Source organism: Patiria miniata, unplaced genomic scaffold, assembly GCF_015706575.1.
Source record: "Patiria miniata isolate m_02_andy unplaced genomic scaffold, ASM1570657v1 HiC_scaffold_11, whole genome shotgun sequence".
Taxonomy (NCBI): domain Eukaryota; kingdom Metazoa; phylum Echinodermata; class Asteroidea; order Valvatida; family Asterinidae; genus Patiria; species Patiria miniata.
In genome coordinates, this window is record NW_024037049.1 from 6917298 (window position 1) to 6942770 (window position 25473).

Genomic DNA, 25473 nt, shown 5'->3' on the forward strand with positions numbered 1-25473 from the left:
AAAACCTTCCCAAAAAAGTCCAGTGCAGAGACAGGTTAAAACACTAACTGAACAGGTTGTCCATGATTTTGACCCACTTGATTAAGGGCAGGCTTCAAAAATGACTGTTCGCGAGGTCAGCGAAGGTTCGGGAACTAATTTTGATCCCAAGTTAGGAGTAAACATCGAGCTCTCCAGGTTCATTTGCATCGCATGACAATGCGCCTTTGTTATGCTAAAACTATGCTAATATGCTACAGCCGCTGAGTTCGCAAAGTGCGCGAACCTATCGTACGCAGAGTTCGTGAAACCAGCTTCTGTTCAGTGCTCCGGTAATATTCAGGCTTTGTTGCGTCGGCGGTATTTGTTATTAAACCAAGAGCAAGGCGCTGTGTTCCCGAATATTTTCCTGAGATTTGTTTTTTGATAGGTGGCAAATGTTGACAAGTGGAAATCAACTTCGTGAAATCGGAATGAAAATTCCACACCGCATGTTTCTTGACCCTGGCTTGGGCAATATTTAACCCTGCAGTATTCATCAATTCCAAAGACTGCAATAATGTATTGTCAGGAAGCATTTTCCCTCAAAATACGATCTAATTAAATTATTTGTACATGAATTGCACCTTCTTCTTTTTTAATATAATTAAGACCGATTGTCGTGATATGGAAAAGTGTACTATCCATGGCTTCTGATTTCTGCATTCTATAGAACTTATTTATTGGAGATGTTGTCTGCATGTAGTCCTTTCTATTTTTCTTTCGTAATGTAGAATTAGTGAATAATCCATCGGGCCTAATACGTTTATCAATAAAAACAACTTCAAATTGCTCTCGATCCCCCCCCCCCCCCCCCCCCGTGCTCAGAGTTTCTGTTCGAAAATTAATACTTCCGTCTTTTTTGAAATGCCTTTTTTTTATAGCAATATAAAACAAATCCACTTTAGAAGGAGGCTTCAATATAAATTTTATTTTATTGCACCCAGACCAAATATTGGAGCCGAAAAATAATTCACTTTTAATGCATAATGACCGCAAAAGCAATTTAAACATCAACCGTTATTTTAGAGGAATATTAAAAAGCGTCCAATTAGGATGGAATCAATCATTTCCCGTTTCTCCAAAAATACATATGAAAATTTCGTTACAGAATTGGACAGAAAATGTAATAGCAATAAACTGAAGAGAACGGGTAATCAACTTCCACCATGCAGTTTAGAAACTGTATCATGAATATTTACGAAGCCGACACACGTCACTAGATATCCTTGACAATAATGTTACTATGGTTATGCCTTGCGCCAGTCAACCTATACGAGGGATGTTAGGGCGGGTCTTATTGCCCGTCAGTTAACTCCAGTTTGGCGGGAATGTATGCACAGCATCGCATTGGTGGTGACATTTCGTCGTCATGACGATCTACCTGTCTGTCTTGTGCTAGACAAGTTCCCACGCTCTTGTTTTTGCAAGAAGCCAAACCAGCAATACCCTTTTCGCGCTAGCCATCTTTTGGAGTTGCCGGCGGCTGTTCACTTTGCAGGTTGTTGGGCTCACAAACCACATGCTCAGCTCTGCTGCCGTCGTGATCCCTGCTTCAATATAATATGGATTCTACTCGCCATGAAATTCTAAAGTATTTTTGTAATTAATTTACCATAACTAAGTTATTGGTAGGTATATTGTGATTCATTTTTTTTTCTTCTTCACTGTGTTCGGGTGATTTGATGACGCTGAAATAACAAAATGTCTTTCCGTTCGACGTTTTCAAATTGCAGGGGGATTGATTTCGCCTGCTCATTAATTAGTTTTGTTAAAATGTCTAATTGTGCATTTTTTTATGTCGTAAATCAGCCAACTTTCATCAACGCTGCAGTCCCTGTCTGGAACAGACTGAGAATGTGCAGTTGGAGGGGTTAAAATCAGAAAATGCTGGTGTTAAAAAGGCACATTGCTTCGAGAGACCGATGGAGACCCATTCAGCTCTACTCTGTTGCGTATTTTCACTCCTTTGACTATTATTCACATATTATTATTAAAATATTTTATATTAAAAAAAAATCAACAGTAAGGCCAAAAAAAAAAAAAGTCGGTCTCTGGTCAGCGCGCGCGTCGATTTTAATCATGCGCGTCGATCTTTTTTTTTCCCAAAATGTTCCACGGTAGCTCCAACAGCACCCTCTATTTCCACACCTCAATTTTTTTTTACCAAAGAGCACCAAGGAATGGGAAATTGCACAAAGGCAAATGATCAAAAGCACCAAGGCAAATTATGGAGGACACCAATGTGCACGAGGACACCAAAAAAACAAAATAGTACCCCACTTTGTCTGTACAATCCAAGCTTGAAGAAAAAAAAAAAAAAGCCAAAAAAAAAAAAAAAGCCGCATGGCCGCGTCAATTCCGGAACTGTGGTCTGACCAGAGACCGAATATTTTTTTTTTTTGGCCTAATAGATCGGTATTTGCCTTTGGATTGGGAAATTGTAAAACTAAACCTAAAATCGGTACTCAGTTTTATTCTTGTATTATTTTTTTCCGGAAATTGTTTATTTATTATTATGTCATGCTGTTTGGGTTATTTTGGAAACTATGAGAATGCTTTAATTTTTCACGGCTTGTATGCTACACTTTTTCAACAGGAGGATAATTGGGGACCTATGATTTGCATTCTGATGGACCTGATTGGCGTATGTAACACTATTAAACACCTGTTGTTAAAAAAAACGAAATCAATTTAATCTTTAATACACTGATTACAAAATACATGATGGCGAAACTTAGCCCACACACTATCACAAAACGAGGCATTTAACATTTAAACTCGGACAGCTTAGAACTGCAATGTGTATTGCTAGGGGCGGTTTTGAATATAAATTATACATACATGCATATTATAATTTTCTTCTCGTCAAATATCTCCATTAGGGTTCGAGCATTCTAATATGCTTAATTGTTCTTGTGCACTTTTTAGGAAATAAAGCTTAAATTAGTGTGCTAATAAGGGCTCTGTTTCATTAAGAGAACGAATAGACTCCTATATTATTATGTTTGTTTTAGGACCTAAACGTTTGGCTACACAGTACATGTACATGTATATCGTCATAGTTCGCCAAGATAATGTTGAATCAGCTGGCTTAATTTTGTGGGAATAGGGCATGTTATTTATGAAGGGAAATAAAATATAAGGGGGGGGTCCTAAAGTATAATTATTACAATATACACGATTACCTTAAATTGTATGATAATTGATATACATGAACATTGAAGCAAATAATTATTTTTGCAAAATCTGCCAGAAATCTGCCAAAAAATCCCATTCTGCCAAATTTCTGTCTGACTCGTTTTTCAACAAAAAAATCTGTCAAAGTTAGCCGAAAATCGGCTAAAACGTCACTATGCAAGTGGCGCTGGCGGTCATCGTGTTCCCAGAATTGATAGGTACTCAATACATGCATTAATTGTTCGGCCCCGGTATTGGGAGCTCATCATTTTTTGCTGGCTATAATTTCGTGCACGTGGGAAAGGCCCGCATTATTTACAATGGCTGTTTCATGTACATGTATTATATTCTTCATATAATCAGACTGCGTTGATTTTTTTTCTATTAAGGCCCACAGTATAAATGAAATAAACTAATAAAAAAGAACAAACATTGTTTTCACAATATATAATGTTACTTAATATGGATAAGTACCTTTGAACACCTACTTTCACCAAACAATTACTTTCGTGAATTTCATGAGTGAGTGTTTTTTTGGTCACGTCACTCTATGCCGTTCATCAAGATATATTTGATAAAATCAAAATCAATCATTTCGATTGCGTAAACCTTATCACCACATAAAGGTTATTGACGATTTATTATTTTATTTTTTTTTAGAAACAAAGAGCAACTTTTTAACCTGATTTGTGATCCATTTTTCCGGCCAAAAAAAACTTTCAAAATGGCTCCACCTTTTTTTCAGACCGTACGTACCCGCGCGCCGTCCGGTTGGATCGGCTTCTGGACGGAAGTTCCAGTGATCCGGATTGCATGGCTTCCCTGCACTCAATATTTTGAACCAGCGGAATGGACTTACCTGTTTCGGTTCATTTCTTCAACCATGTTTTATTAGCATAATACGAGACTTTAATTTCCAGCATAATTTATATCATCGTCAAAAACTAATCACAATATGATATTAAACTGAAGAGAATCGGTTTTTTTCTACGTCGCCGTCAGCATTCGGTGTGAATCCTTAATTATGTTTTAATTCGTGTTTTTACATTCGGTTTTTCCCTGCAATCGTGTTTCCTTCAACTAAATTTTCAACAGGCTAGTAGTGCTTGCGCTATATTTTCACCGAAAAATATTAGGAAGTTGTCCCAATATCTGTTTATGTTTTTGATAAACTTCTGCATTGAAAAAAAACATCGCTATTTCACATGTCACTTATCAAAACCTTTCGCCGCTCGCTTGCAAACATTAATCTCAAATAAACCTCAATATATTTTGGGCACGCATGTTCGCTGACTTCACGTTATCATAATACGACGTCCAAGCGCTGTGAATTATTCAGTACGAACATTAACATAACAAAGGCGCAGGTTTCGTGACCACCTCATTAACTTGACCACCGATGGATGAGTAGCTCCGCGAAGTTCGCGAACTGCTTTAATTTTAGCGTTGGACAGATATTCCTGAACATTCGCGAACAGTTCGCGAAGTCATTATTGAAGCCTGCCCAAAGCCTTCAGGAATGCCCTTTATAGTCATAATTCTGACCATGTACATTCCATGAATCCAGTCAAAAGATTTTCCTAATAACGATGCTCAACATGGCTCCTTCCTTATTCTCATTGTTAATATGACTAGAAATGTGTTTGAGGACATGTGAAGTTATGATGACGACGGTTAAAATTTCATCAATAGCAGGTGACGAAAATGACATGTGATGAGGACATGTAATTACTTCAAATTTTATGGATAACACACGTGATTTACATGATAACATCAGTTCAAATTTCATTAACACATGTACATATGACATACATGAAATGTGATGACAACATGATGACGCCAGTTCAAATTTTGTTGATAACACATCTGACGTACATGTGATGACGACATGATGACGACAGCTCAAATTTCGTCGTAAAAAATCGAATGAACACATTTTTCGGGGTAATTTGGGTGTGAGGAATCGATTGAAAGCATTATTTTCATCATTTGGCGGCCATCTTGGTGGCCGTTTTGGCGGCCATCTTGGATTTCGACGAAAATTGGTTATTTGATATAACTTTTGAACAAGGCATCATAGGAAGACAAATAAGGTGAAGTCTTAATCTTGTAGTATTAGCTTGAAATGGTGATAGTAAACTAACAATCATAGCATAGTTAAAGGGCGGTGGTAGATAATAATGCCAGTATGGTGATGTGGCCCATTCTTCACCTTCACTCATTGACTTGCTGCAGAAACCTGTTGAGGAGGTAGAGGATCAATAGTGGAAGAGAATCAAGAGATTGATTATGATGAGTTTCTTAAGGATGATGAATAGACGTTCAGTATGGTGATGAAATGTCAGTGATACCACTTCTCTAGCTTGTTGTGTCACTCAAGATGACAATTGTATTAAAATGATTTCCTCTTCACTATTGCTTTGTGTACTCATAGCTTGTTATTTTTGCCAATTGAAATTACTGACATTTTAGTCTATTCCAATTTTCCACTGGAATAGTACTACTACTATGGCATCACTACATCATGGCTGACGATGGTGTAGCACACCAAAGATGTCTTAGCTACCACATCAGTAGATCAATCAATGTCTTTCACACCTTCTAGTGTGACTAAGACCCACTCTTGAGTGGCAGTCTCCACCACAGCAAGTGCAGGTCAAGGATGAGGGCGCCTGAGATGAACCTGCCCGATCCTTTTAATAATATTAGTGGATATTTATAAAGCACACACATTCACCAGGACTGGTGCTCAAGGCACTACATCATTATTACCCCTGATCCTTTTGTCTGGCTCCCTCGTCAGTCACACCTTCCTGCATTTTCTGTAGTCTACAGTGTGTTCCGAGCTGTTGGGGCCTATTCCAGAAGACTTCAAGAACCGTCTTGCAAATGCCACTCTATAATGACTTCATAGACCTGACGACAAAGGTTTTTGAACTGGTCAGCAGAAGTGGGCTCTTCAAACTGCTGCAGAAGATCGGCTGCTCCCTAGGCTGCTTCGAATGATAACATCCTTCCACGAGGGCATGCACAGCACAGTTTTTCTCCATGCTCCTTCAGTACGCTTTTGGAGACTGCACCAAGGGTGTCTATACCTGCTTACCCAAGCTGATGGCTCACTGCTTGCCTTCGCTCCAGAACTGTGGGAGGTCCTCCTCCGCAAACTGCTATTTGTTGATGATGCAGAGTTGGTGTCCCACAATGAAGCCCAGCTCCAGCAGCTCATCGATTGCCTGTGCCACGCCTGCAAACAGTTTGGGCCGACCATCAGCCTGAAAAAGACCAACATCATGGCCCAGAACATAACCACCCTCCTTCTATCACCATCAACGGACACGTTCTTGAGGTGGTGAATACCTTCACCTACCTTGGTTCAGCCATCTCCAGCCTACTGTCTCCTGACACAGAGCTTAACAGCAAAATAGCCAAGGCCACAGCTGTCCTAAGTAGACTGAGCAAGTGTACCAGGCTTTGTCCTTGGTACACTCCTCCAAGGTTGTGAAGCCTGGACCACCTATGCCACCTCCGATGCCTCAGAGCATCCTCTACATCAGCTGGCAGGATCGAGTGACCAACACAGAGATTTTAGAGCGTGCTGGTATCCCAAGTAGGTTTGCTGTCCTCAGCATGATGAGATGTCTTAGATGACATGGGCCATGTTAAGACGATGGACTCTCCTGCATGGAGAACTTGCTGAAGGTACAAGACATGCAGGACGACCCTATCTCCGCTGTAAGGTCATCTGCAAGAGGGACTTGGAAGTCTTCTGGAATAGGCCCAGCTGGGAGCGCACTACAGACAACTAACGCCAAATAACCCCAAGGGACAATTTTTGATGTTGGGAACATCAAAAGTCTATTACTAGACACCTTAAGGATTACAAAAATGTAGGTTAAAAATATATCCAGGGGGTGCATGGGAACCCTATATTCCGACTAGACAAATTCATTCATGATATACAGTGATAAGCTGCAAGATAATCAGCTATGCAGTTAGGTCTAAAAGGACGCTTTTGGGATCAGGCAGACCCCACCTGGCTACCAGCGAATATGCCCCGGATCTAGAGTCAGCGAGTGGATTTCGCTGCTACGCCTAGCAGTAGCCGCTGTGAGCACAAAGGCTAGCTTTATTGACAAATAAATGAGAAGTGCCTGGCCCAAGGGTTCATATTGTTTATTTGTGACGTAATACCATAGCACTGACGCTTAATCACTTGTGTGCAGTGAGTGGGTGGAGCTTAGGAGCTCCATAAGCTTAGGAGCTCCGTGAGCTGCTGCGCGTACATGATTGGTTAATAATTCCCGTAGGTTTAGCGCGCCATAGGGTTAGTACATGCACATGGTTCGTAAACGTGAAATAGCGTCTACACGTACCTGGTATATAGGGCGTGCCTGGGTGACACGCTCTGTTTTGGGACTGGTTGTTACAGTTGTGGTTTAGGTGATTGTTGTTAGGTGAGATACTGGCTGGGAGTGCCGGGTGCCCGGAGATGGCGGGCTAGGGCGTAGCTGCGACAGCGGGCAGAGAAGTAGGTGAATTACTTGTAACCTGCATATTTGTAATTGCTTAGGCGATTGTGTACAAAGTCTGTGTAGCTGTACGGGGGTTGCGCTGGTATGTGTAGCTGAATTCTGGCTTACACATGGCGTAGTGGTACCCTGCGGCTGTTGTGCACTTGTGATGCTGTGTTATTGCTAACTCAGCGACTCATTACTGGTGTTGCGCATAGTTGCTCATTGCTGCCATTGTTGTCTAGTGCTTCATGTTGTGTGCGTTGTTGCATAAGCGAGCAGCGGGCTATCTCCAGTAATTTAAGAAGGACCCAGTTAATAAAACACCCCACTGAATCACATCCGAAATAATGTACCTGATTATTGTTGAATAAAAAACAATTATTGTTGTTTAAGATTACTGACAATTCTGCTTCTGGTGTTTATGTTTAAAGGTTTATTGTGCAACTAATTAACAGAGATAAAAAATTAACACTCATTCACAATCGGGCGGTAGATTTCCATCAAAATGGACCTGCCCCCTTAGCCTTGAAGGTCGCTCTGAGTGATCTCTCTAGGGAAGAGCCTTGGTTTGGGAAGATTGTCTTCACCCCAATAGGAGTCAGACATATCCTAACAGACTTAGGTTGGCCCGGAGAGTTCCCGCAACAATATGGAGCCTTGGCCAAAAGGTTCAGGACCTGAACCAGATCCCAGGATGGGACTAGTTTCCGGACTGTTGGCCTCTCATTGAACATTCCACGGAGTAGGTGAGTGATCGCCACATTAGAGGAAATGGATGAGCCATCAGTGGAGCCTTTGTGAACTACTGCTATGGCTGATCGATAATTTCGCACCGTTCCTACTAACAAATTGGCTCTTAACACAATGAGAGTAGAAATTCTGAACAATGGTTTAAAGAAGCACAGAGTGGATCCACAGCCTGTTTTTCGCACCACCTACTATAATGTCGTAGTCTACTGTCATAGATTCGTCGTGTTGAGAGACGACATCCCTTTGCGGATGACAGGGAACATGACGGGGAACATGGTGCTTGTGCGCTTGGGCAAGGCACTTTACTACTTTGCCTCTCTCCACCCAGGTGTAGTAAATGGGTACCTGGTAGGAAGAAATTCCTTCAATGCTGGAGCGCTGTAATGGCAGCCGTGCTAAAGCCAGAGTAATAATAGAGCGCCAGGAGCGTCACTTCGTGACGGACATGAGCGCTATACAAGAAGCCACTATTATTATTATTATTATTATTATCAGTAAGCGCGCTTGACAGTGGCCAGCATGCTAGGTGGAGATCTCCCGGAGACGGGTGTCAGAACAGGGACTGAGGTTGAAGGAGTAGGTCGTGATGACCTGGGAGGATTAGAGGGGAGCTCACTAGAAGCCACACCAGTCGCGGAAACCAGGGCTAACGCGGCCAGAAGGGGGCGATCAGTAGAATCTTGCACCTGTCTCTCTCCAGTTTCCCGATGACCCTTGTAAGGATTGAGATCGCAGGGAAGGCGTAAGCGAACATGTTTGTCCAGTCTATTGATAGTGCATCCGAGGCCTATGCCTGAGGATGATCTCTGCTCTCAGGAAAGTGATTTCCTGGGACAGGTTAGTTGGGACTTCTTCTCGTTGATTATGAAGCCTAGCCTTGTCGTCAACATATAAGTGTCCCTCAAATTCTGAGTAGTCTTGCCTTTTGATTTTCCCAATATCAGCAAGTCGTCGAGATACATAAAAATCATTATGTTCTCGTGAGACGTGATGCAACTACCCGCACAACCCTGGTAAACACTCTTGGCGAGGTTGATAGCCCAAAGGGAAGGGCAGTGAACTCGTAAGTGCGCCCTGATACCGGAAACGTAGGAATCCGGAGTGCTCTTGGAAGATGGGAACATGTAGGTATGCATCTTTTAGGTCTAATGACGTTCCCCAGGCTGGTGTGGGTAACTATTCTTGAACTACAAGAAGAGTTTCCATTTGGAAATGCTTGGGTCTGACAAACTTGTTGAGCGGTTTCAGATTGATTATTGGCCGCCATTGGCCAGCCGCCTTCTTTGGCGTTTTTTTTAAAAGAAGGACAGGAAGCCTGTGAACTGCTCCATTGGTGGCACCAAGCGGACCGCTCTCTTCTCGATAAGGGATGATATCTCTTGTTCAAGAGCTAATCGTTTGTGTTTGTCAGAACCACTGTTTCGCGAACACATATTTCCGACAGAGGAGTGCTTGTGAATTCTAGTTGATAGCTGTGGCTGACTATAGAAAGCACCCATGGGTCGGAGGTGATCTCTCTCCAGGGCCCTACGAAATTTCTGAGACGACCCCCGATGGGCCCCAGTGTGGGGGTCGGCTCGGTGGGGGCGTCACCGCCGCCACCCTAGGCAGGGGGCTGATGGCCCGCCGCCATGTCCCCGGCCGTTAGTTTATACATTCTGGCGCGCAGGGGCAGAGTAGGGGCATGGAGCTGAAACCACTGCACCAGCTGATGCCTTGCTTGATGGCTTAAATGCTTTCCTAAGGGCAGGGCGAAACGAGGGAGCACCTCTCCTTGCCTTCTTCCCAGAGAACTTGCGCTTGTTAGTAGCTGATGGCTTCTTCAAGCTCAGTTTGTCCACTGTTTTGATTCATTTGGGCTTCAACTTCCAGAATTTCCTGGAATTTGCCACCAAAAAGGTCTTTGCCCATAAGAGGAAGGTCTTGTAACTTCTTCTTAGCGCCTTCGTGTGGTATGTAAAGTGTCTCCATCATGTTAGTCCAACGTGATTTGGCGAACAAAATAGAGATTCTCGTCAACTGATCTGGAGAAAAACGGAGTATTTTGTCCAGACATCTGAAGGCTGCTAACATATCGGCTGGAATTTGTGAATCTTCCTCACATGCGCAGATGATATATTCACATAATAAAAGTAAAAAGGCGTACGTTTGTGAGCCAAATCTAGCTGCCTCATCGACTTTCTTCATTGTAACCTCCATCTTAGCTCTACCCTTATCAACAAATATTGACTTGGTCGGGGCTTTGCCGCTATCTCCAGTCAATTTGTCCATGGCCGTATCTGGAATAGCAGGAACCGTAAAGAAATCTTCTCGGTCCTCTTCTGGAAACTGGAAATAGGCTGCCGACCTTTTGTTGAAAGCAGTCCATTTCTTTGCATCGGTGATACGTTGGATGCAATCGGTGCATAAACGACCCACCGGCATAGCAGGGAAAGCTGGATCTCGAGGTTCCTCCACACCAGTCCGGCATTTGAAAGAACGACGGGTGGTCTCTGACTTACTGCTCTCTGGCAGTTGCAGTACCCGAACCATATCTCTTTGAACCAGCCTTGGCTGAGTCTCAAATGGTGAAGAATCACCAGGGTCAGTGGCCTCTTCATCCCCAGAACACACGTCTTGCGAGTGAGTGGAAAGGGGGTGAGCACTATCAACATCTATGTCAGGAACATCTTGAACAGAAGTGCCCAAATTTATAGATGGGTGTAAAGAAATTTCCACCTGCGATCTCACGGCCCGGAGTAGGTGGACTATCGGAGCCGACACTAATGGCAACCCGAGGATGCAGGGGCCCAATGTGTTCCCTTCTCATCCCGCCTGAATTCGGCAGGATTATGCCCTGATCCGGCTGAATTAAGCCCGGATCCGGCCGGATTAAACCCGGATCCAACCGGACTGATCCAGCAGGATTAGACCAGGATCTGGGTCCAGGAATGAGGCAGCATGGAGTGACCTCCCAGTCACCGCTGGGGCCGATCTCCACTGTTGTTGTGGGCTGCCAGCGAAAGATTGATGTCTTGAAAAGCTTTAAAAAGATTTCCGTGGATACACCTTTGTTTTTCTTTTGCCGATGCGTCGACTTACGGGGGGAATCCCCTGAAGAAGGTGGCACTGCCTTGTGTTTCCTTTTCTTACTTGGGTGACTTGATTCACTTTTCTGTGAAAACTCAAATAATATCCTCGGAATTCTGGAGCATTGATCAAAGAATGACGTTGACTGCGAGTCCGTGGCCCAAATTGGAGGAGGAGGCAAGTCAGTTACCGCGAGGTCCTGCCCATTCCGCACGGATGGAAGCAGGAAGCTCGGAGCACGATGAGCGCACAGACGGGGCCGGTGAGGATTGAATTCTTTTACCACTCTGTGACTGGACATCTGTGAAGGTTGATGGAGCCAGCAGACCGGGGGGACGAGGCAAAGAAACTCCGGCGGTTCAACGCCGATGGTCTGGAGACCGGCGGCGTGATCGAGCGACTAGTGGTCCCTTTTTGGTTCTTAACCTAGGAACCACTGGTGGCCTTTGATGCGGTTAATAGCCTGGGGAACCGCGAAATGTCCTCTTCTAGCTTACTAGCTCCCCGAGCTAGCTGAGACGGTCAGGGGGGAAGGGAACGACCTCTGTCGATATACTCCCACTGTAAGCATCTTGCTAGGCCCTAGCTCACCGCAAGCTTAGGGGAAACGAAAGGAGAACAGGGAACGGTCGAAACCGCTGTACTCCTCGAAACGTTTCGCTAGTCCCCTGAACGGCCGAAAGTCTGACTTCCGGAACAGGGGCCCCACGTGTGGGGCGACTAGCAGACCTATTTTCATGAATAACCTCACTTCTCTCCGGGGATACGACGCACTGTCTCCCGTAAGGCCTTTACGGAAACAACGATGATGGAAAGGATTTGATAAATAACTCGGGAGACGTACCTGTCTCGAGGCGAGTTATGCTTAACGCCAGCTGGCTTGGGTCCCATCTATGGAGTCATAAAATAAATGCACTGCTTTTTTTTTTTTTCAATTAATAATTATAAAATTATTATTTTTGACAAAAAATATTACTATTAGATAAAACAGAAGTAATAATGATAACTTAAGAAAGCCGACTCGGCTAAAAAGGGATTGCACTTGGTCCCAAAGGGGGAACCCATGATGCCTACCCGGCAGGTGCTGACCTGGCCCGCCGCACATGGTGCGAGACAAAGGCTGAAAAACCTGCTACGCCACGTGAAAGAAAAACGGAAGCAAAAGACTCCAAAATCACTCCAAATGAGAACTACTTTCTCAAAAACCAAACTCTACAGATTGTACACAACTCACTTGGTTGATAAATGCTATAAAACAGAAACTCTCAAAACGAAAATCGTACAAAAACCCGTCAAAGGCTTCTGTACGATGCCGTCGCTAAAAAAAAAGAGGAAGTATAATGGCGATTCATGACGTATCATAATGGGTAGGCCCTGAGAGGGCACTCGTTGGTTGATTAAATCTTTTAGTGTTTGAGCCTGTCAGCTGAATAAATATGCAAACGTAGTAGCTATTTGGGTAAGTGAATGAAGTATTGACTTCAAAGATTTCGTCTGCCATCATAAACATGTCTGTGTGCATGAAGTGTCATTCAAAATACATTTTTTTGGTAAAGGGTTATGTATGTATGTAACCTTTAGAAATTACCTTTCGCAATCACACGGCTGTATGGATAAAATAATCTACTGAATGAGCAACAATGGGTTTTACTAACAAAATGCATGTACCTTTGTATGAACTGTAAACTTCACTTTTTCCTTCTCACTTAAAGCATCTGAAATGTCCACGACCAAAGATGTATCTAGGTTCAGATCAACGGTATCGGACCTACCCTGTAAAAACAAAAATGAAAATGAAAAGTTTTAATGTGTTAATGTTCATAAATACTAAAATTGTGAGAATAAATTATTTGGTATTGCTTTGCCTTACTTCCCTAGGGGGAATGCAAAATCGTATTTAAATTGGAGATTCAGGACTGTTAAGGCTACGAAAATTACATATTTCTAAATCTCAAGTCCCTGTGGCCGCTTTTTTCATTATATTACTGCCATGCTCTTCAATTGAACTCACTGTTGTCATTAAGGTAAATACAATAGCAGCATCTGACTGTGCACAGCATACCAACACTTGTGTTATTTGTAAACCTTGTATTTTAACCAACTTGCCATAAAGGAAGATCATAGGTCATAGACGGTCTGAAAAACATGACGGTGTGATGACATCATCATAGGTCATGTGAAGTTATTTTAAAGGTTATCATTTTGGTTTTTGGTACATGTAACACCATGTGGTAATAACTACAGCTAAGAAGATATTTAGTTCTGAAAAGAACTTGTCCTGCTTATTATCAACTTTCGCTGAGTAGTTTTAGTTCTAATAAGAATAGTCCTGCTTTAAGTTCTAAAAGAACTTGTCTTTGGTCTCAACGTTTCGACAGGAGACTGACGATGACTAGAGCAGGCTAGTCAAAACGTTGAGACTTAGGGCACTGTGCAGTTGATAAGGGCCAATTACGAGCATGTGTGTTTGCACTTTGCAATTTCTCCTTGCTTAATTTATGACTTTGCTACTTTTCAAACTGCATCATTTTTTCATCAACCGTTTTGATGACTAAGAAAACATATTAACGTTGGTCCTAGACACATGACGTCATGATGACATCATCATGTGTCACATGACAACATATCACTCTAACCCCTTATAGTCCAGCGGATATGTGAAAAAATTGTGCACTTTTGCATAAAAGCGTGAAACTTGGCACAGATGTTTATATTTATGCGAGAAAATGTTTTAGATGTGGAGCCATCGCAAATTTACCCTTTTAGGGGCGTGGCATCCATTTAAAAAAAGGGGGCGGGACTTGTCGTGCCCGCAGTAAAAATGGTTTTTCCCACTTGTTACAAAAGCAGGAAACTTCACAAAGACATAATTATATAGATTATTAGTGTTTTCCAGATTCGGAGCCACCACAAAAGTACCTTTTAGGGGCGTGGCAGCCATTAAAAGAAAAGGGGGGGTTTAATTATTATGCCCCCTTTGGAAAACATTGTGCCCATATTTCATGAACGAATAAAACGTCCCACAGACGTTTATATTCATGAGAAAAAAAATTCCAGATGTGGAGCCATCTCGAACACACCTTTTTAGGGGCGTGGCAACCATATCAGAAAAAGGGGGGGCGGAGTTTTCATTATGCCCACCCTGGAAATATTGTTCCCACATTCATAGAGAAATGGAACTTTTCACAGACATTGACATTCATGATAAAAACAATTCCAGATGTAGAGCCATCGCGAACACACCCTTTTAGGGGCGTGGCAGCCATATTGAAAAATAACAGCGTTGCTGTTGAAACCCCTCAGCCAGAGTCAGGTTATCATCCGGGAACCATTAACATTTAACTCACCACGGTGACCTTGACCTTTGACCTTTTGACCCCAAAACCAATCCCAACTTGCCTACTCCCAAGGGCAACACCCTACCAAAGTTAGACATAAAAATCTTATTTCTAACTCAAGTTATCATCCGGAAACCATTTACCTTGAATTCACCATGCTGACCTTGACCTTTGACCTTGTGACCCCAAAACCAATCCCAACTTGCCTACTCCCAAGAGTAACCCTCTACAAAAGTTAGAACCCAAAATCTCATTTCTAACTCAATTATCATCCTGTAACCATTTATCTTTAACTCACCATGGTGACCTTGACCTTTGACCTTTTGACCCCAAAACCAATCCCAACTTGCCTAACACCAAGGGCAACCCTCTACCAAAGTTAGACACCAAAATCTCATTTCTAACTCAAGTTATCATCAGGAAACCATTTACCTTTAACTCACCACGGTGACCTTGACCTTTGACCTTTTGACCTCAAAACCAATCCCAACTTGCCTACTCCCAAGGGTAACCCTCTACCAAAGTTAGACACCAAAATCTCATTTCTAACTCAAGTTATCATCCGGAAACCATTTACCTTTAACTCACCATGGTGACCTTGACCTTTGACCTTTTGACCCCAAAACCAATCCCAACTTGCCTACTCCCAAGGGCAACCCTCTACCAAAGTTAGACACCAAAATATCATTTCTAACTCAAGTTATCATCCGGAAACCATTTACCTTTAACTCACCACGGTGACCTTGACCTTTGACCTTTTGACCTCAAAACCAATCCCAACTTGCCTACTCCCAAGGGCAACCCCCTACCGAAGTTACAACCCCAAACGACATTTTAAACTCAAGTTATCATCCGGAAACCAAGCTACCCGGACGGACGGACGGACGGACATACATCCGGACGGACGGACGCCCTAGGCGATGACAATACCCCTCGAGCCTCTCGGCTGAGGGGTAAAAAAGGAGGGCGGGGTTCTCATTATGCCAAACATGGGAAAAAAATTTGCCCACATCTCATAAACGAATGAAGCTAATTTCCACAGACATTAATACTCACGAGAAAAAAAATCACACGTGGAGCCATCGTAAACACACCCTTTTTAGGGGCGTGGCAGCCATAATAATATGGGGGGGGGGGGTAGTCATGATGCCCCTATAAAAGAAAGTTGTGCCTACCTTTCATAAATGGATTAGATTCCACTCGGACAATATATTCATAAAAATCTTATTTTTTTAATGTGAGGCCATCACAAACCTACCCTTTTAGAGGTGCGGCATCCATTTTTAAAAAGGGGGGGGGGTACTCAATATGCACAACCTGGAAAATTTTGACCGCGTTTCATATAATAAAATCCACCTCAGATAGCTGTTTAATGTGTTGGAGTAGGGCCGCCATTATAGTTGGAAGTTACTGTTGGCAAACCCTTTGTTTTCTTACACTATGCATTCTTGCCTCATCTATGTTTACCCAGTTACTGGTTCTTTCGTCTGTAGAATTATTGTTAACCTTTCAACTGCAGCAATATCTGAATTAGGGGTATAAACTGGGGTACCTCAGTGAGTCCTGGAAAGACTAGTGTTACTTCTTCAAATACATTGTTTCCCCTGCCTTTTTTTTCCTGACAGACCAAAAGGCATATGCAGTGTCGCACCTGTATAACGTATAATTTTTTTTAATGGATTTGGTCGGGGTAAAAAAAAACACTCATAAGAGCTTGATGTACCATTTTTAAGAGAACAGAGGTGTTGTGTGGTGGGGGTACACAGATTCATTGAATGTGAAGTCATAGTGGACGTGACCACCACTTTGTGAGGCGAGTACATCGTATTGTTACCCAATCTGCTGTCAATGTGGCGCAACGGGTAAGGGGTAGGGGGATTTTACACTCCCCCCCCCCCCCCCCCCCGTAAAAAAAGGATTTCCATGGCCCTTTAATGTTAAATGTTAGAGTTTAGGGCTGCCATTGTGTGCTGTGTATTTGTAATAATGAAATCACTCTGGAATTTAGATGTGCTTGATAATATAGGTGCAAGTACACACATTGAACAATATAACACGGGTTAGCCTACCGGTACTTACCCATGCTCTTTGGGGTAAGTCATTGTATTACCAAATAATATAGGTTATGGGCCAATCAACATTATAAGAAATCAACAACAAAATATAAAAATTGCAATTGTGGGCACAGTGAGTAGGCCCCTCACACCTCTAAAAGGATGAGTTTGCTGTGGATCTACATAAGAACTTTCTTTTATAGGGGCATCATGACTACCCCCCCCCCCCCCATTTTACTATGGCTGCCACGCCACTAAAAGGGTGTGTTTACGATGGTTTCACGTGTGACTTTTTTTTTCTCTTGAATATTAATATCTGTGGGAATTAGCTTTATTCGTTTATGAGATGTGGGCACATTTTTTTCCATGTTTGGCATAATGAGAACCCCGCCCCCTTTTTTTTCAATATGGCTGCCACGCCCCTAAAAGGGTGTGGTCGCGATGGCTCTACATCTGGAACTGTTTTACTCATGAATGTCAATGTCTGTGGAAAGTTCCATTTCTCTATGAATGTGGCAACAATATTTCCAGGGTGGGCATAATGAAAACCCCGCCCCCCTTTATTTTCTTATATGGTTGCCACGCCCCTAAAAAGGTGTGTTCGAGATGGCTCCACATCTGGAATTTTTTTTCTCATAAATGTCAATGTTTGTGGAAAGTTCCATTTCTCTATGAGTGTGGGAACAATATTTCCAGGGTGGGCATAATGAAAACCCCGCCCCCCTTTTTTTTCCTATATGGTTCCCACGCCCCTAAAAGGGTGTGTGTTCGAGATGGCTCCACATCTGGAATTTTTTTTCTCATGAATATAAACGTCTGTTGGACGTTTTATTCGTTCATGAAATATGGGCACAATGTTTTCCAAAGTGGGCATAATAATTAAAACCCCCTTTTCTTTTAATGGCTGCCACGCCCCTAAAAAGGTACTTTTGTGGTGGCTCCGAATCTGGAAAACACTAATAATCTATATAATTATGTCTTTGTGAAGTTTCCTGCTTTTGTAACAAGTGGGAAAAACCATTTTTACTGCGGGCACGACAAGTCCCGCCCCCTTTTTTTAAATGGATGCCACGCCCCTAAAAGGGTAAATTTGCGATGGCTCCACATCTAAAACATTTTCTCGCATGAATATAAACATCTGTGCCAAGTTTCACGCTTTTATGCAAAAGTGCACAATTCATCGATATTTTGTCACATATCCGCTGGACTATTAGTAGTTCCTCAACACTACCCTGCTAAATCCAACAGAGTCCAACCGGAGATTCCTGCTCAATCCACTGTGCCTTATTTTCAGTTGTCTGCTGAATCCAACGGAGTCAAACTTGTCATCACTAAACAGGTATATAATATTTTTGGATCCTGTTGGATTCAGCAGGGATAGGGTTAAATGTTTTTGGTATGAGACACTTCTGACCTTAAAAAAGGCCTATTCCAATGAAACTTAGCTCAGGTGAAGACCCTATAGTGAAGTTGTGTCTCGAAGAGCGACGTCATGATTACACCATCATGGGTCACGTGACGTCATAACAAACATGCATATTTTGAAGGCCTGTACCTACAGCACTGTAACAGAGATGAAACTGGCATATGGCCAAAAAATCAGAAAATATGCCGAAGAAAAATACGTGTCTGAAATCTGGGCCGCGCTGCATTACACACATGTACATGCATGTACAATACACTTCATGCCCTATTTCTGGACACCTACTCCTGCTTTATTTTCGATTCAAAACAAAATTTTACGATGAAATAAATGGTCAGTGTTTTCATTGCATAAAATGCCCGAATTACGGTTAGAGTAATGGAGTCATCAATAAAGAAGTTCACTTCTTACTTGAGAAAGTCTAGGGAAAAGTCCGAAAGACAAGGCACCGTTCATGGTGCTTCAATCATGTCCATTCAACCACACAACTCCACTACTCCACTTGCATTCATACATGGGGAAAAATCAGGTATTATCATCTTTCTCTTCTAACAAATGCCAGTGAAATGTTTCGCTAATGCTCTCTTCGCTATCCTCGAGATAATCATCACGATTTTTAAGGCATTGTATTTTGTTTAACTGAATTTGAAACCTCCGAAAATCGCACAACATAATGATTTTATCCACTGGATCGTTCACAAGGCTACCCATTCCCGACCAGCCATGTGCTAGCAGACGGTACGGTGCGGTACGTATGCTGGTATCATTGCGTACAGTACATGCACGCACGTGCGACACATTGATTTTTCCATGTCACCTATCAATGTTTAACCTTTTGTCCAGCCGGAGAAGGCTCCGATCAGTGTTATGCCCTGTGTTTCTAATCGTGCGATTTTATATGAATTTTTGAAATTTTGGACCTTTAGGCCATATCTCACGAACGCAACATGCAACATTCAAGATTTCTTTTGTATTTGGTTCGTTAGGTGATACTTGATAGGTACATGCACAAAATTTTGAAAAATGTGAGATGTCACAATGACGTCATCAAAAATGCTATTTATCCAAACACATTATAAGAGAAGGTCCAATTGTCATGAAACTTGGTGGATAGGGAGATAATGTCACAAGTATGCAAAATCTGAAATGATGTCACCATGACGTCATCTGTTTATGTTTTAATGATTTTTTAATAATTAAAAATTTATTACACTTACAAAATTTTACATTTTGATTTACCGTGATTGACGTCAAACTTGGTGCAAATCAAGACCACAATAAAAATATGTGCATTGACAAGTATTGTTACGATGACATCATCATGCGCCACAAGACATCATCACAAGCGTGCATATTTTGAAGTCATCTATCTACAGAACTGTAAGTCCGATTGGGTTAAAGCTTGGTATGTTGGTAGACCGGGATGTGTTACAGATGAAAATTGAGATGACGTCATGGTGACTTAATTGTACAATTTTATAGGAATTTTTGGACCTTTAACTCTAAAAGGGCCGGGTTATTTTGACCATCTCTTCGCTGCGCAGCAACCCATGGTCCAATTTTTATGTTTTTGGTATCAAAAGATGCGCAAAGCTCGTGGCTAAAAAGTCAGAACAGCTCAGGACGCCGAAAAAAATTGTCAAGGCTATCGCGGAAAAAGTTTAGGCCCCTTTAAGGTTAAGCCATATCTCACGAACGCAACATGCAAAATTCAAAATTCCTTTTGTATTTGGTTTGTTAGGTAATATGTATATGCACAAAATTTTGAAAAATGTGTGACCTCACAATGACGTCATCAAAAAATGCGATTTTCCAAAACACATATAAGAGAAGGTCCGATCGTCATGAAGCTTTGTGGATAGGTAGATAATGTCACAAATATGCAAAATCTGAAATGACGTCATCTTGACGTCATCTGTTGATTTTTTTATTATTATTTTTTAATATTTTAAATTGTATTCCGCTAAAAAAAGTTGACACTTTCTTTCATGGGATCGACGTCAAACTTGGTGCACATCAAGACAACAATGAAAGCATGTGCACTGACAAGTGTTGTCACGATGAGGTCATCACAGGATATTTGACGTCATGTTAAAAGGTGAATAAAGTCCTACATGTGGAAAAGTTAGGTCTGTAACTACGGTATGTTCTTGCATGGATGGACAAAACAACCCCCCAAAAAGGCAGAAAAGCCTTGTATTCTGTTCATCGAACAGACATAGCTCTAGTTTCTTTCTTCTTTTCATTTCCCGATATATAATTTTCAGCCACAAAACGATGAAAGGTACAATTTAGATAACGCCTGTCTGATTAAAAAAAATGATTCACATTAATTATGAGCCTGCTCATTTTGTCACGACGGAACGTTTATCTGTGTGCCTTTCTCTTGTGGTCAGCAACATCTTTCTTGCTGGTGAACACATATCTGCACCCCTCCTCTTTGCAGCGCCCCAATGACTTTTGATTGAACAAGGGCATGTGTTCGCATGGGGGCTGTCTGGTGTCGCGAATGGCCTCCATAAAGGTCAAAAAATGACTTGGATGTTCGGTTGATGGAATAGGCGTCGGGAAGCTGCGCACACACTGCAGCATATCATTGGCAACTGGGGGGTTGGATAAGCAGTGCTGACACCCTGGATCGGAACATTTGGCAAAAATCACCATGCCAATGCGCCGATCCATGTGTCGCATGACGAACTTGTATTCATCATACACTGCTCGATCCTCCCGCAGACTAGTCGCCGATGATGACACTGCAGTGGGTACACGGTCGAAGTCATCGAGGGGCGCATCTTGGAATCCGCTGGGCGTTGTGATGGTGGTGACCGGATGCCCAGCGTAGTGGAGCCCCTTCCAATAGTGTTTGACGTGTTCCATGACATTGTTGAACACCTCTGCATCCTTCCTTTCTCATTCATCTTGGGTGAGGGACTGCCGCTTGGGAGGCAGCTCCCCGGGGAGCGCTGCGGGTATCGACGTGGAGGTCAATGCTCGGGTGCACGGGGCCCACAGCCGCTCCACGGGGTTTAAGGCTGAATGGCCAGGACAGTACGAGGTGGCAATTAGGGCGTCCAGCTTGCACTGCTTGAAGAGGCGGCCATAGTAGATTTCATTAACCGCATGGTTCACGTTGAAATCCGGCCCGCCATCCGCAATCAGTACAAGAAGTGAATGCCCTTTTGCCACCTCTTCTGCTACCTTCAGATGCTTGATCATGTCATTCATGTGAGTTGACACATGACATGGGTTCTGGGGACTCCTGTTTATGATAGTAGCCCTCGATCTTCTGGGGAGCCTAAAAAAAACACACAAGTTTGGAAAAAAAAAAATACAACTCTGTGTCAAAGGGAATGTACATCATTGGCTTTTGCTGTAAATTTTAGAAATGAACTATTTTGAGGGGTTAGTATAATAGATCAAATATTGTTACACTGACAAGTTTGAAGGTTTGTGTTCGAAAATGCTGGGAAAACCAAGAAAAACAAAAAATGTTCAAGTAGTCTGGTTCCCTGACCCCACTAAAATGAAACTGTGAATCAATTTATAGATGCCGGAAAAATGTAAGGTAAGGAAACCAATCTAGCTGGCCTGCACCCGTTCATGAACATGTAACCAATAGCAAACAAAATTTGGACTGAAAAAAAAGGTAAATTTTGAGCAGTAGTTTTGTTTTCCAATGTTTGCAAATGTTGTATATTCCCTTTAATATCGAAATGTTCTCGGGCGGAATACCCTGGGCGGTATAACATAAAAAAAAAACCAAACAAACAAACATATTATTTAAGTTTAATTCAAGTGACAATTTAAGTTGACTTACTCATACTGGTCCCGTCCAAGATTATCTCTGGTTAGCGTAGATGGAGACGGGGGAACCATCTGAAGGTAGCCACAAGGAACAAGGAAGTACCCGGGAGTGGGGAAGTCGTGGTCAGGGAGGTTGGGGCAGTCATCAGCGGGAAAGAATCAATTAATCTGGATGCCCCGGTTCACAGCGGCCACCTGGTCGCCAAGAAGAATTTTGTTTTTATTGTCAACGGAGTAGACCACAGACGACTCATGGAATTTGGAGGCCAACTCCAAGGCGTACCTCACCCGTGAAGAGTAGAAGTGACTGTTGACGTTCAGGTTTGGGCCTCGGTTTTGCAACTTTGCCCTTCGGACTAACCAAAAGACAGCTGATATCAACATTCGGCCGGTTAGCCAAAATCTCTCGAAGTGGGGAACTCATACTTAAACGAACGAACACTTTCTAGAACTAAAGTAAATATGCAACTGTACGCGAATGTAACATACGGTTCATAAACAGTACCTAGGTATTCTCCAGGGATTAACGAGTGACGCGTGCTGACAATTAGCCAGATTCAATAGAAGCCCAAACCCACCCCACTCTGTCCTCCTTTGCGGAACCATCAAACAACTTTAACAATGACATTTAGGGCTACGAATTGTCGCGGTAAAGCCTTGTGATTTGGTTCGTGTAAAGGGCTATGAATTGTCGCGGGAAGGCTTTGTGATTTGGTTGGTGTAATAGGGCTATGAATTGTTGCGGTAACGCCTTGTGATTTGGTTGCATTGGTTCCAAACAAAAGAGACTGAACAACGAACCAATCAACATGAGCGAGTCATCCTGTGGTTTACTATTGGGCAAAATTTCAGTCTTCTATCAGTCTTCTATGCACAAAGTTCCAGAAACATGCTTCGTTTCATTAGAGTCGTTTGAAAACCTGTCCCTGTCTTATTTTGAAACAAAATTGTATCGAGTGCAGACGCCTTCTAAACACTCTTGTAAAGATGTCTACCAACAAAATTACCATCAGGTGGCTTAATGCAAGATGGCATGGCATCGAGGAAGATGTTGCTCAGAGCAGGGTGAAATCTCGTCATCCCCTGGAAATCAGCATGGAGGTGCAAGTGAACTACAAATCCAATCATCACAGGGCAGAAATTGTACGGATCGGCGACAAAGTACAACATTTGTTTCATTGTGCCCTATGGCGGGTAACCTTGGCCCCCTATGAGATTTCTATCAACCGTGAATTTGAAACTTTTTCAAACTTAAAGTGCTCAACCAGGATATGTATTTTGGGTGCAGAACTACATGTATACATGTATGTTGGCGCATTGACATAAATTAATATAATATGATTTCAGAAGCAACATGACCAAACACAATAATGCCAGCTTTAAGAACTGCACTTAAGGCTTTGTTAACACATTTTTCAAAACCAGATTTTGATGTCAACTTTATTTCCCTTTTTTCAGAAAGAAAGCTTTCCGAAGATTCCGACGAGGATGACGTGCCGCTTGCAGTCATTAAGAAACTCGCTGCTGGACCCGCCACCCTTCCTGAGCCCCAACCGGTCAGAGGGACAACCGGCCCGCCAGTGTTCCCGTGCCCCAGCCCACCAAGGATTCCACGGGCCCCGCCAGCGTTCCCGAGCCCCAGCCCACCAAGGATTCCACGGGCCCCGCCAGCGTTCCCGAGCCCCAGCCCACCAAGGATTCCACGGGCCCCGCCAGCGTTCCCGAGCCCCAACCCACCATGGATTCAACGGGCCCCGCCAGCGTTCTCGAGCCCCAGCCCATTAGGATTCCACGGGCCCCACCAGCGTTCCCGAGCCCCAGCCCACCAAGGATTCCACGGGCCCCACCAGCGTTCCCGAGCCCCAACCCACCATGTATTCCACGGGCCCCGCCAGCGTTCCCGAGCCCCAGCCCACCAAGGATTCCACGGGCCCCGCCAGCGTTCCCGAGCCCCAACCCACCAAGGATTCCACGGGCCCCGCCAGCATTCCCGAGCCCCAGCTAGGGCTGTGCCGAATATTCGGATATTCGGTTATTCGATCGATAAACGAATATTCGAATATTTATTTTCGAATAAGAATATTCGGTGGTGATATGCAATGAAATAAAAAGGTGGAAAAAACTCTTTTTTTTAACAACAAAAGTGTATTCTCAAAGTTAAGTTTCAAGTTGCTGCCAAAAAACCCCATAAAAGTAGCTTGTATATATGCCAAGCAATAATGCCATACATATATTACTTCTGCTTTGGGAGTGCTTGCAGTAAAGCCAGCCCATTTTTTTAACGCCGGACTGCAACACCAATCGCTGATGCTTCCGACAAGATAAACAAGACATTTTGTCTTTCATGTCTTCACAAAACACTTCCTGACACCTTTTCATATCAAACTTCTAGCATGAGTAGTAACGTTTCCGTTGTCCGTATTTTTGTTTGTTGTCGTCCTACTTACAATCCCTACTTTCAAAAGAAAACCGCCGCTGTTTTTCCCCGATGCGATCCTGGCAAGTTTCCCCGCGCGTTGGTGTTACATGTACATGTACATGTGTGCAGCATAGGAAAATGCAGCGTGGCATTGGAGAGGAGCACGTGTTAATTTGCCCACGTGCGCAGTGGGAGGGGCTTACTGGATCGGCTATTGACATCGCGAAAATGGCATGCCAACATCGATGTAGAAGACCTCTGCAATCTCATGCAAAGAACTTGATTTCTTTTTTCTGTGTGGGCCTTTGTATTTTCCGTTTTCATGTACTTATTTTGAGGACGTACTGCTCGCACAGGGTCGCACAAGAAGCGATACATTACACTGATACAGCGAAGCCAATTCCCCCCAAAGTTTTCCATCGTCTGTTCAATCGTGTCGAATGCACGTGGTTATAGGGAATCGCCTTGCACGCAGTATGCTGCTCACAGCACGTGGCGGTGTTGTAGAAAACTTGTCATGAACCCCAACATTACATTAAAACGTTTTGAAAACCTTGGTTCATTTACGTTACGGACTCTGGGATTTTTCTAAAAGAATTTCTTGTTTACTTTTAGGGGTAAATTTATTATGGCTGTTAGATGTTCGCCTCAATGCCTCCGTAATTATTTACATGTACATGTACAAAATAATCTAGTTCTCTCAACTGATCCGAGCACCCTTTTATCGAACACATTTTCGTTCGCTGTCCGTCAGCTTTGTTCGCTGGGATAGTCTGCTAATTGCACCCAATATTTGCACAAAACATACATAAACACTTCAAAAACTAGTTCAGCAATTATACTTTCAGTAATAATAGCGGGAACCTCTGGCTTATGTCCTCCAAGTTGAGAAAAACGCAAGAAA

At 42.9% G+C, this 25473-nt stretch overlaps 2 protein-coding genes across 2 annotated transcripts in view; both read right to left on the reverse strand.

Annotated features, from left to right (window-relative positions):
- LOC119743378 (sorting nexin-6-like) overlaps positions 1-25473 on the reverse strand; it is a gene marked incomplete at its 3' end in the record, with an annotated part of 177042 nt that overhangs the window by 128087 nt on the left and 23482 nt on the right. The window contains 1 exon segment of the mRNA XM_038219769.1: positions 13200-13304. Within this exon segment, the coding sequence (XP_038075697.1) occupies positions 13200-13304 (105 nt within the window).
- LOC119743388 lies at positions 20242-22868 on the reverse strand. The gene is made up of 2 exons (XM_038219778.1): positions 22164-22868; positions 20242-21641 (listed from the first exon to the last, which is right to left on the reverse strand). The coding sequence occupies exons 1-2, from the start codon at positions 22220-22222 to the stop codon at positions 21257-21259; spliced, it is 444 nt and encodes a 147-aa protein (XP_038075706.1). The 5' UTR covers positions 22223-22868; the 3' UTR covers positions 20242-21256.

What these genes read in the sequence shown, in the direction of transcription:
- LOC119743388 (XM_038219778.1), bottom strand. Translation starts at nt 22,222, where the DNA reads ATGGTTCCCCCGTCTCCATCTACGCTAACCAGAGATAATCTTGGACGG. An exon ending in CTTGGACGGGACCAGTATGA is followed by an intron (nt 21,642 to 22,163) that starts GTAAGTCAACTT and finishes TGTTTTTTTTAG; the next exon opens with GCTCCCCAGAAGATCGAGGG.